Source organism: Bactrocera tryoni, unplaced genomic scaffold (assembly GCF_016617805.1).
Source record: "Bactrocera tryoni isolate S06 unplaced genomic scaffold, CSIRO_BtryS06_freeze2 scaffold_25, whole genome shotgun sequence".
Lineage (NCBI taxonomy): Eukaryota > Metazoa > Arthropoda > Insecta > Diptera > Tephritidae > Bactrocera > Bactrocera tryoni.
Window position 1 is genome coordinate 9,987,064 of NW_024395977.1, and position 12,331 is coordinate 9,999,394.

The following is a 12,331-nucleotide window of genomic DNA, read 5'->3' on the forward strand; positions in this document are numbered from 1 at the left end:
ACACTCGTATTTTCTCACTGATGTATGGCCTCTGAGAATAGTATGGGGCGTACATCAGAGAATCCTATTCGGAGGAATTCTAAAATTTTGAGAACGCCTCCTAACGGCAGAAATGAGGAATACACCGCAGCTGGATCAACATTTAGTGATGAAACTGCTGACCGAACAAGCAAAAGTGAAGAGAATTCACTAAAAATTAAACCTCCGACCTTTTAACAAGCCGGGTTGTAAAATTAAAGAGTTAGAAAATACGATAGCTGGTCAAAGACACGTAAATCAAGATATGCGCGTATTACTGTTTAATTTAAACTATTCTTCTTCTTCTTAATTGGCGTAGACACCGCTTACGCGATTATAGCCGAGTTAACAACAGCGCGCCAGTCGTTTCTTCTTTTCGCTACGTGGCGCCAATTGGATATTCCAAGCGAAGCCAGGTCCTTCTCCACTTGGTCCTTCCAACGGAGTGGAGGTCTTCCTCTTCCTCTGCTTCCCCCGGCGGGTACTGCGTCGAATACTTTCTGAGCTGGAGTGTTTTCATCCATCCGGACAACATGACCTAGCCAGCGTAGCCGCTGTCTTTTAATTCACTGAACTATGTCAATGTCGTCGTATATCTCGTACAGCTCATCGTTCCATCGGATGCGATATTCGCCGTGGCCAATGCGCAAAGGACCATAAATCTTTCGCAGAATTTTTCTCTCGAAAACTCGTAACGTTGACTCATCGGTTGCTGTCATCGCCCAAGCCTCTGCACCATATAGCAGGACGGGAATTATGAGCGACTTATAGAGTTTAGCTTTTGTTCGTCGAGAGAGGACTTTACTTTTCAATTGCCTACTCAGTCCGGAAGTAACACCTGTTGGCAAGAGCAATCCTGCGTTGGATTTCCAGGCTGACATTATTAGTGGTGTTAATGCTGGTTCCTAAATAGACGAAATTATCTACAACTTCAAAGTTATGACTGTCAACAGTGACGTGAGAGCCAAGTCGCGAGTGCGACGACTGTTTGTTTGATGACAGGAGATATTTCGTTTTGCCCTCGTTCACTACAAGACCCATTTTCTGGGCTTCCTTGTCCAGCCTAGAGAAAGCAGAACTAACGGCGCGGGTGTTGAGGCCGATGATATCAATATCGTCGGCATACGCCAGCAGCTGTACACTCTTATAGAAGATGGTACCTTCTCTGTTTAGTTCTGCAGCTCGAACTATTTTCTCCAGGAGCAGGTTGAAGAAGTCGCACGATAGGGAGTCGCCTTGTCTGAAACCTCGTTTGGTATCGAACGGCTCGGAGAGGTCCTTCCCGATCCTGACGGAGCTTTTCGTGTTGTTTAACGTCAGTTTACACAGCCGTATTAGTTTTGCGGGGATACCAAATTCAGACATCGCGGCATAAAGGCAGCTCCTTTTCGTGCTGTCGAAAGCAGCTTTGAAATCGACGAAGAGGTGGTGTGTGTTGATTCTCCTTTCACGGGTCTTTTCCAAGATTTGGCGCATGGTGAATATCTGGTCGGTTGTTGATTTTCCAGGTCTGAAGCCACACTGATAAGGTCAATCAGTTTGTTGACGGTGGGCTTTAATCTTTCACACAATACGCTCCATAGAACCTTATATGCGATGTTGAGGAGGCTAATCCCACGGTAGTTGGCGCAGATTGTGGGGTCTCCTTTTTTATGGATTGGGCATAGCACACTTAAATTCCAATCGTTGGGCATGCTCTCGTCCGACCATATTTTACAACGAAGCTGATGCATGCTCCCTATTAGTTCTTCGCCGCCGTGTTTGAATAGCTCGGCCGGTAGTCCGTCGGCCCCTGCCGCTTTGTTGTTCTTGAGGCGGGCAATTGCTATTCGAACTTCTTCATGGTCGGGTAATGGAACGTCTGCTCCATCGTCATCGATTGGGAATCGGGTTCTCCTTCTCCTGGTGTTGTGCGTTCACTGCCATTCAGCAGGCTGGAGAAGTGTTCCCTCCATAATTTAACTATGCTCTGGGCATCAGTGACTAGATCACCTTTGGGGTTCTACAAGAGTATGCTCCGGTCTTGAAACCTTCTGTAAGCCGCCGCATTTTTTCGTAGAATTTTCGAGCATTACCCCTGTCGGCCAGCTTATCAAGCTCTTCGTACTCACGCATTTCGGCCTCTTTCTTCTTCTGTCTGCAAATGCGTCTCGCTTCCCTCTTCAACTCTCGGTATCTATCCCATCCCGCACGTGTAGTGGTCGATCGTAACGTGGCGAGGTAGGCAGCCTGTTTTCTCTCCGCTGCGACACGGCACTCTTCGTCGTACCAGCTGTTCTTTTGCTCTTTCCGAAAACCAATGGTTTCGGTTGCAGCTGTACGTAAGGAATTTGAAATGCCGTCCCACAGTTCCCTTATACCGAGTTGTTGACTAGTGCTCTCAGAGAGCAGGAGTGCAAGCCGAGTAGAAAATCGTTCGGCTGTCTGTTGTGATTGCAGCTTCTCGATCGACGTCGAACCTTCCTTGTGTTTGTTGGCGTGCGTTTTTTGCTGCACAGAGGCGAGTGCGAATCTTAGCTGCAACAAGATAGTGGTCCGAATCGATGTTAGGACCTCGGAGCGCACGCCCATCTAAAACACTGGAGACGTGTCTTCCATCTATCACAACATGATCGATCTGGTTGGTAGTTTTTCGATCCGGAGACAGCCAGGTAGCTTGATGAATCTTCTTATGCTGGAATCTAGTACTACAGATAACCATATTTCGGGCCCCGGCGAAGTCAATCAGCCTCAACCCATTTGGGGATGTTTCGTCGTGGAGGCTGAATTTACCGACCGTAGTGCCAAATATACCTTCTTTGCCCACCCTGGCGTTAAAGTCGCCAAGCACGATTTTGACATCGTGGCGGGGGCATCTCTCATAAGTGCGTTCCAAGCACTCATAAAAGGCATCTTTGGTCACATCGTCCTTCTCATCCGTCGGAGCGTGGGCGCAGATCAGCGATATGTTGAAGAACCTCGCTTTGATGCGGATTGTGGCCAGACGTTCATTCACCGGAGTGAATGATAGTACTCGGCGACGGAGTCTCTCTCCCACCACGAATCCAACACCAAACTTGCGCTCCTTTATTTGGCCACTGTAGTAAATGTCACAAGGACCTATTCGTCTCTGTCCTTGTCCCGTCCATCGCATTTCTTGGACGGCGGTGATGTCAGCCTTTATTTTTGCGAGGACATCAACCAGCTGGGCACCGGCACCTTCCCAATTAAGGGTCCGGACATTCCAGGTGCATGCCCTCAAATCGTAGTCCTTATTCCGTTTGCCATGGTCGTCATAAAAAGGGGGGTCTCTCATCCGAGGCTGTGTTTTCCTTTTCATTGGTATTGTTTTTTACGTGGCGGTTCCCAAGCCCAGCGCACAACCCTATGTAGGGAATGTTTCGCCTTCTCACATTAGCTCACCTTCGAACGGATGTTCTTAGGCTACCCAGAGGATACTTGGTCAAAGACCGGAAGTAGTGAGCTGCTTGAAACTATTAGCCGGAGAAAAAAATTATGGTTCAAAAAACAACCCAAGTATCTCATACTTTTAGAGAGATGAATACCCCAAAGCGGCTGCGAGCAGCATCGGGAGACCTACCCCCCACGAAAAAACCGAAAAAGCTACTGAAAAGGTGCCACAAACGACCAGAGAGCCCACGAAAGTAATTCAGGAAAATATTACGGGTCAACAAAGCGTAGGTGGAAAATAGGTGGATGTTGTGAAAAAGAAGATATCGATTCAGAAGAAAATTAGAACGACACCGGACGCCATCATAATAACCAAAAAGGAGGGTGCGTCTTATGTTGACACTCTCCGGAAGATAAAAAGCGACAGCAGTCTTGAAGAGTTGAGATCAAACGGAAGACGATGAAAGGAGACCTACTGATCGAGTCAGACAAGAGAGCCGACTCATTTCAAACCATCTAATAGGGAGCGGTGGGTGAAATGGCGCTGATACAGCACAGTGAAGATAGGGTGGTCTATCCGTCGTCTCCGAGTATATTCACCCATTACCCGATGTTTTAGGTGTTTCCAAGTGTGTCATATGACACACAAATGTGTTAGTCAAACTGAACGGTCTACCCTCTGTGCACGTTGCGGAGCTGCAGGTCTGTGTACAAAAATGCCCCGAGCTGTGTGCTTTGCAAAGGAGAGCACTCCGTCTTAAGTATGACCTGTCCGAAGCTCGTACAAATGATGAAAACAGTGAAAAAATGAGGTTATTACAGCTAAATCTTAATCACTGAGCTGCAGCACAAGATCTGCTAAAACAAACAGTTCTAGAAGAGAACATAGATGTCGCCTTGCTAAGCGAGCCATATATAAAAGCACTTGGAGTAAAGATAGACGTGGCAAGGCAGCAATATGGGCCTGTAAAGACAAGCTTTCTCATCACGCTCCACAGAAGTCCATGACGGCTTTACATGGGCGAAGTTACAAGGTATATATTTTGTAAGCTGCTTTGCTCGTCCTAGCCCAACAATTTGCCAATTTGAAGATTTTCTCCTGGAGCTGTCTCTAGAGACCAAAAACAAATCGCCAATAATAATAGCGGCTGATTTTAGTGCATGGTCTACTGCTTGGAATATCAGAGTTACAAATCATCGTGGTAGCCTCATTGTAGAGTTTTTGAGTCAAACAAACCTGACGATTTTAAACAATGGCACAAAAAATACGTTTCAAAAGAGTAATAAAGTTTCTATAATAGACCTAATGTTTGTTAACGACACGCTTAGCAGACATATTAAGTGGAAGGTGTCAGATATTTACACAAATAGCTACCGAATGGCTATAATCGCTGAAGTTTCGTTCTCCCAAGAAAGGGAACTGTCTCGCAGAAATCCCTCTCGAAAACGTAGTTGGCGTGAAAAGGAATTTGATACTAGTTGCAGCATGCTACGCAACTATGCGCAGGACGAGATACAATAGCAATCGAAAGCCGGTATACTGGTGGAGCGACGAAATTGCCAAGCTGAGGAAGCTCTGTCACTCAGCTAGATGTCGCGCACAGCGAAACCAGGGAGGGGGAAACGAAATCCGCCTCAGAGATGCATTTAAATGCCAAAAAAAGCTACTGAAGTCAGCCATTATCCGTAGTAAGAGATCCTGTTTCGAAAAGTTATGTGAGGAAGCGAACATAGACCCCTGGGGATCGGCATACAAAACTTGTATGTCGAAATTCAAAAATAAGTCTCAGCAACCTAAGAACGCATCATTTATGAAAAATGTTGTCGAAGCGTTATTCCCTACACATGCATCCATTTCCTACATTAAAAGAAACGAAGCTACAGAGCCACCCCTATTAGTCACAGAAGACGAACTATTGGTTATTGCGAAAAAAATCAAAAACTCTAAAGCGCCTGGAATAGATGGTATACCAAATAGAGCCCTTAAAGAAGCCATAACTCTTGGACCCAGTTTATTTGTTAACATGTACAATGCGTGTATATTAGAATAGGTGTTCCCCGATCCGTGGAAGATTCAGCGCCTGGTTCTACTCCCAAACCAAAATAATTAAAGCCCTGGAAAAAATACTGGCCCCTGAATACCTCATAAACATAATAACGAGCTATTTTAAAAAGAGAAAGCTGATTTTTGAGACGGACGAAGGCACCAAGAGCTACTCTATCTCAAGTGGAGTACCACAAGGCTCAGTGCTAGGCCCACTATTATGGAACCTTGTGTATGACGGGGTGCTAAGAAGACAGCAACCAACAGACGTGAAACTAGTAGCTTATGCGGACGACCTCATGGTGGTAGCAGTCGCCAATCAACTAGCCGACCTGAGAAATAAATGTAATGAGTGCTTAAATAGTCTACGCCAATGGTTCTCTTCTATGAGTCTGAAACTGGCGGAGGAAAAAACAGAAGTTTTACTGATAAGCACTAGGAAGATAGAAGAACGAATAGAGCTCACCATAGGGGAATGCAAGATTACCTCGCAGCCGCAATTGAAGTATCTGGGGGTAATATTAGATTCCAAATTAAAATTTTAAGAACACTTGGAGTATACTTCCGCCAAGGCAAACAGAATTTATAATGCCCTATCGAGAATGATGACCAATAGAGCCTGTGTGCGTTCCAGTCGGCGATTCTTAATAGCGAAAGCAATGAGTTCCGTAATAGTGTATGCGGCACCAGTATGGATACAGGCAATGGATATAAAAGCGATGCAAAACAAATAATTGCAGTGCATAGGCTTTCTGCAATTCGGGTAATAAGTGCTTTCCGGACTATATCAACCGACGCTGCTGAAGTATTAGCCAGCATGCTTCTTATTGACATCCAGGGAGATGAACTCGAGCGTTTACATCAATTATCAACGCCTAAAACAGTATCGGTAAGGACAGAGGAGAGAAACAAGAGTACTAAAATGTGGCAGGAGCGGTGGAATTCCTCAACCAAAGGGCGCTGGACCCATCGATTTATACCGGACATCCACTCGTGGACGACATTGGGAATTAGATTTCTATCTGAGCCAAATACTTAGTGGACATGGATGCTTTAGAAGCCACCTTTTTAGATTCCACAATGACATTAGTCCGAACTGTCCGACATGTACAGAGCATATAGAAGACTCTGAGCATGTATTATTTTATTGCCCTCGATTTTCAAATACAAGGGAACAACTAAAAAACACACTCGGCGGTAGTTTTACGGTCGAAGCTGTCAGCGAAGCGTCAGCGTTCATAATGACCAAACTGAGATCTTTTCAGCAGACTAGGCGTCCGTCAGTCCGCGCAATAGAGGAGACTTAAATGTCTTGTCCCTCCCACGAAGTAATACCTAGCCGGTGGTTCCGTGGGAGAGTCCTGAGTTGGGAGTAGGTTAGATTTAGCGGATTAAAGTTCCGCACTTCGGCTTTCGATGCTTCCCCCTACTTTAAAAAAAAAGAAAAAAAAAAGTCCGTGCAATAGAGGACTCTCCCATGAAGTTATACTTTGTCCAGTGGTGAAAGGAACGACCCAAGACGTATTTATACGACCACATTTCAGTTCATTTGGCACATCTTCATTATGTAATAGCCGAAATATATATTATTTATTTGAAATAATAACTTATTAAAAGTAATTTTGTATCTAATTTTTCCCGATTTTGGAAAAAAGACCATGACGGCGCACAGATTCACATAAGAATGTAATTATGTGTACATGTAAAAAGATTTAAAAAAACAATACGCATAATGTTCACATATTTGTATGTACATATGTAATTTTGTGTGCCGAAAAAAAATCAAACGATTGTCACCGCTTTCCTTGCCGCTGTAATAGCTTCGCCCACAAACTAGCGTTAATATGTATGTTTATGTGTGAGCTTGCATACATATCGGCGCAGAATTTTTGCGAGCCGCTTAAACATATTTTAGAATAACAAAATATTTTTTACATTCCTTGACAAATACAGTCAATCCCAATTATGTACCACAATCAAAGATACTGATTTTTGTGGTTTGTTAAAAATAAAAATATCATATGGCACATAAGTGAGTGCGGATACCTAAGCGAGTGGTACTTAAAACAATAATTTCTATGTTTTTCAAAAAACAAACCGTGAGATGCAGCAAGACATAGGCAGTTAAGAGGGATATTTTCATTTAAGCGGAGTACTACTTAATCGGGACTGACTGTACACATAAATCAGAGGTATATTGAATATTTTCTTCGAAATATTTCTTGAGTTGAAAATCGACAAATAAAAATATGTTGTCAATTTTATTCTTATATATTTCAATATACTTATATTTGCGGGGTTGTCACTTTTTTCTTTTTATACATTTCAGAAATACATACATATGTATAGTATATTCAAATTAAGATCTTTAGCTTTTGCCATCGTCATCAAAAGAGGTCTGTAAGCAAGGGCATGCTCGGGGAGAGGTGTATATAATTGGTTTTGTGAATGAATCAAATTTGCTTTTTGAAAGTACTTTTGCGTTAATGAATGAAAATTTTGTTGTTGTATTATTTACTATACAATATTTGCCATATTGATTTCTGATTGCGGGTGACATATCTACATGTGAACGCATTTAAGTATGTGCGTTGTGTATGCATTATTTGTGTGGGAATGTCATACGCACATATTTGTTTGCTTTTTGAAAGTGCGTTTGCGTTCATGAATGAATATTTTGTTGTTGTATAATTTACTATAAATTTTAACGTCCGCAATTTAGCTGCCATATTGATTTCTGATGCTATTTGAGGCGATTGTTGTTTTTGTAGAACAATATTTGTAATTTTGCGAGTGACATATCTACATGCGAACGCATATAAGTATGTATGTTGTGTATGCATTATTCGCGCATGGATATAAAATTATATTATATTATCAATATACATATATGAAATGTTTAAAAAGTAGCTAATTTGACCATTAACTACAAATATTGCTTGGAGAATTGCATAATTTAATAATAATGTTATCAATTTTGCATGAATTCATAAAAATTCGCAAAATGATATTCATATCAATTGAAATGATAGCATGTTGGCTAGGCCGGGTCGATTTGTGGGGAGGCAAAAAAATCGCCCATTGCTCTATGAAAGTCATATTCTAGGGATCAAAATAAGAAACTTTGCCGAAGGAACCATACCTCTGAAACGAATTCTGATGTCCCCCAATTTGGGTCGAACTTTTGGGTAGGGGCAAATTTTGAAATGGAATTGAAATCACCATTTCATTCTTATTACCTCTGAAAGTGAGGAGAACTAAAGCAATAACCACTATGGTATTCCAAAAAAAATAATAAGTGAAGTGACCATTCCAAATCAAAAAGTTTACAATGAATCCACCATCCTCTATACCGCAAGATGAAGCAACTACATCAACAACTATCGAAAACCCAATGAGTCATATACTCAAGCATGATGTTACTGTTTTTGGTGTGTCTACTGATTTGGCTGATCTTAATTTACCAACCTATCTGATATCTTGAGATATTATTTTCACTTAAGCGAACGTGCTAAAACAGAACAAAAAAAGTTTTCCCATAAATCATTCACTATTCAAGTACAAGATAAGTTGATTGGAATTTGGGAAAAACTTGGTATGGAAATAATGCTGAAAAAAGTGTATGTAATAAATTGAATAAATTGCTTGACAAGTATCAAGAGCAAATCAAGAGAAGAAACAACACCCAACAATTTACAGAGTATGTAAAATCTCTGGAAACAATTTTTTACATTGGAACATGTAAATGCGATTTGAAGACAGCTCCATGTGCATGCGGCTGGGTTCCCGAACGCCTCAAAGAGTTCATGCACGATCAACATAATCAGAGAAGACTAACAATGAATGCATTTATGATGGAAACTAAAGAGCAAGGAGCAACGTCTATGTCATCAATTCCAACATACCAAGATCCCGATGATTCAACATACGCACCGCCACCGGTTCAAGAAGATATGGATAGAAGAGCACAAGTTCACAATACACAGAGAGATACGATTGTTTTAACTTTGCCTTGGTATGTGACAGATTTGGTGTGCCTGACAGAGTAGCATCAGCATTGGGAACCGCTCTTTTGCAAGATTTTAAAATTAAAGATAAGCATGGGAAACCTCTCATCATGGATAAATCGAAAGTTCGCAGAGAAAAAGAGAAATGCAGACAAGAAGTGCTTCGCAAACGGTTAGATGATACCAATTTGTTAGCGTTTTCATTCGATGGCAGAAAAGATGATACTTTAACGATAGATAAAATTGATGACAAGTATCATACTAGGATGGTAAAAAAACCACATCTTGTTATTTTGAGAGAACCCAATTCTGAATTGATTGGTTACGTAAGACTGGAACATGAAACCGCTGAATACAAAACAACCAAATTAAATGGTTTTTTCAACGATAAAAATATATCACTAGATACATTAATTGGAATATGCACTGACGGTGAGCCAACAAACACTGGCCCACGCGGTGGAATTATACGACGATTCGAATTGCTGTTAGAAAGACCATTACATTGATTTGTTTGCCTTCTACACTTCAACGAACTTCCGTTTCGGCATTTGTTTGAAGCACTGGACCAAGATCGGCAACCGGAAAACTGAGCCGTCAAATCGAAACTTGTGAAACTCTTCCGGTAAGTTATTGCTATCACTCATTTATTATAATTGTCAACCATTTTTAATTATTTTATTATTATATATTTTTAGGTGGTGGACGGCTTCCAGAAAATTGAGTTGCAAAATATGCCCCCTGCTCCAGAAAAAAAAGAATTTTCCACCGATTCGAAGTACCTATACGACATGGCCCATGCAATTTCTAGCGGCGTGGTTCCGGTGGATCTGGCTAACATCAAACCAGGGAAAATTGTACATTCTCGGTGGCTCACCAAGGATTAGAGCATTCTAAATGGGTCAAAGTGGGATTTTTCAAAATTTGCCCCTACCCAAAAGTTCGACCCAAATTAGGGGACATTAAAATTCGTTTTAGAGGGGTGGTTCCTTCGGCAAAGTTTCTTATTTTGATCCCTAGAATATGATTTTCATAGAGCAATGGGCGATTTTTAAATCGATCCGCCCTAATGTTGGCGTATAGAAATATAAGCCAAAAGGCCAACATACAAAATAGTTCACTTATGTCTTTTAAAATTTCTCCTTTTTTGTCGGTAGTGGTTGTTAACGTGCAACACTAGTATACTTACTCGATATACTTGTTTATAGTATACTTATGCCAAATAAAACCAACATTTTCTAGCGCACACTTTCAATTTTTATTTAGTTAATTTCACTAATTGTATATCTTTTATTAATACAACAATTTAATTATTCTTTTCACACACTGACACTGCGGTGAAATCCGGCACTCACGTCACAACGTCACTTTGGCGGGAAGTCACAAAGAGAATGTGCGGACGTTGCGGTTTTAAGAAAAAAAATCGTTGCGGGTCGACCGTCTTACTTTGCGGACGAAACGAAAAAGAGAGTGATCCCGTTCGGATCTATCCCTTTTGATAGTTTGGGTGGTGAATATTAGATTAATCCGAGTCGTCTCGTTGATGATCGTGTGGTTGTTGTGTTGTAATAGTGAACGGCGTCAGGTACTGTGTTTGATGCGTGTGTGTGTGTAGTGGTGTGTGCTGTGAACTGTTGTGTGATGAGGTGTTGTGTCGTGGCGTGAGGTGATGCGATGTGTGATGCTGCAGAACGCTCATAGCTCATGTGAACATCCCGGCCCCCCTAGGCGAATTAATCGGCTAGGAGCCGTTGCAGCTGTTGTAGTGTACTGAGTACAGCGCTCAACCCTGTTGAGCGTCGTTGTTGCTGGCGATGAGCGTGGCGTGGCGGAGACGGCCGTGTACGTGTTGTGGTTGGTTGCGTGCGTCGTCGTCGCCGGATAGGATCACTGCGTGGTCTGGTACGGGAGTTGGTCTGATTCTCTCGTGTGGGAAATCGATGGAACAGAGTGTGGTGCGGCCTGTGGCAATATTGACAGGCACCGTCAGCCCAGCACTCTATGGTGGCGTGGTCATCTACCAGGCAGGTCATGCAATGCCCGTGGGCCCTTGCAACCTGCTGTCGTTGAGCGGGCTTCATACTTTGGAAGATGGTGCATCGTTTCAGGGCGTGTGGGCGATGGCACAGGCTGCAACATGGAGGCCCCTGTGGCTCCACTAGCTGCTCTTCTCTTATTTCTCTGACTGCTGCGGCGGATGGCGGGGGGCGCATAACATTGGTCCTTGGAGCGGCAACGAGTGCAGCCGACGCTTTGGGTGCAGCGATTTCGGACCTTACGGTGTTGGAGGTGGTTTGGGTCTCCTCTACGTCCATTTCTATGGGAATATAAGATTGCATTAAATTGATTTTATCTATAATGTTATAATGTAGTTGTTGTAGCTACATATCTATACATATGCATATGTATAATAAGTTGATCTTCAACGCGCTTGTTTGAATTTATTTTTCTGTACGGATTATAAAGCGGGTTATTTTCGAATTAGCGGAATTGTTTTATTATTTTGCTGTTTTGGTTGAAGTTGCTCCTCGCCGTTGGGAAGAAAACACAGTTTCGTGGCTGGTCGAGTTAATATGCCGGTTTGTGTTCGCACATCGACTACTCTTATGTGACCATCTGATCCTCGATGAACTTTTTCAATGCGGCCTAGCCGCCATTCTGTTGGAGGAAGGCATTCGTCCTGTATGATGACGCATTCTCCTGCATTGGCTTCCTTCTGGGCCGTTTTCCATCGATATCTCTTATGGAGATCTTTGAGATAGTCTTCCTTTCATCTGTGGCTGAATTCGTGATGGAGAATCTTGATTCTTTCCCATCTATTTATTAAAGTGAGTGAGTCTCTTTCTGTCTCAGGTATGGCGAGAAGAGGAGC

At 42.5% G+C, this 12,331-nt stretch overlaps 1 protein-coding gene across 1 annotated transcript; it reads right to left on the reverse strand.

The window, feature by feature from the left end:
- Positions 1 to 10,862: 10,862 nt before the first annotated feature.
- On the reverse strand, positions 10,863 to 11,831 carry LOC120780355. The gene has a single exon (XM_040112647.1). The coding sequence runs from the start codon at positions 11,796 to 11,798 to the stop codon at positions 11,193 to 11,195; it is 606 nt and encodes a 201-aa protein (XP_039968581.1). The 5' UTR covers positions 11,799 to 11,831; the 3' UTR covers positions 10,863 to 11,192.
- Between the last annotated feature and the right edge of the window lie 500 nt (positions 11,832 to 12,331).

Coding starts and splice junctions, on each gene's coding strand:
- LOC120780355 (XM_040112647.1), bottom strand. CDS start 11,798: ATGCAATCTTATATTCCCATAGAAATGGACGTAGAGGAGACCCAAACC.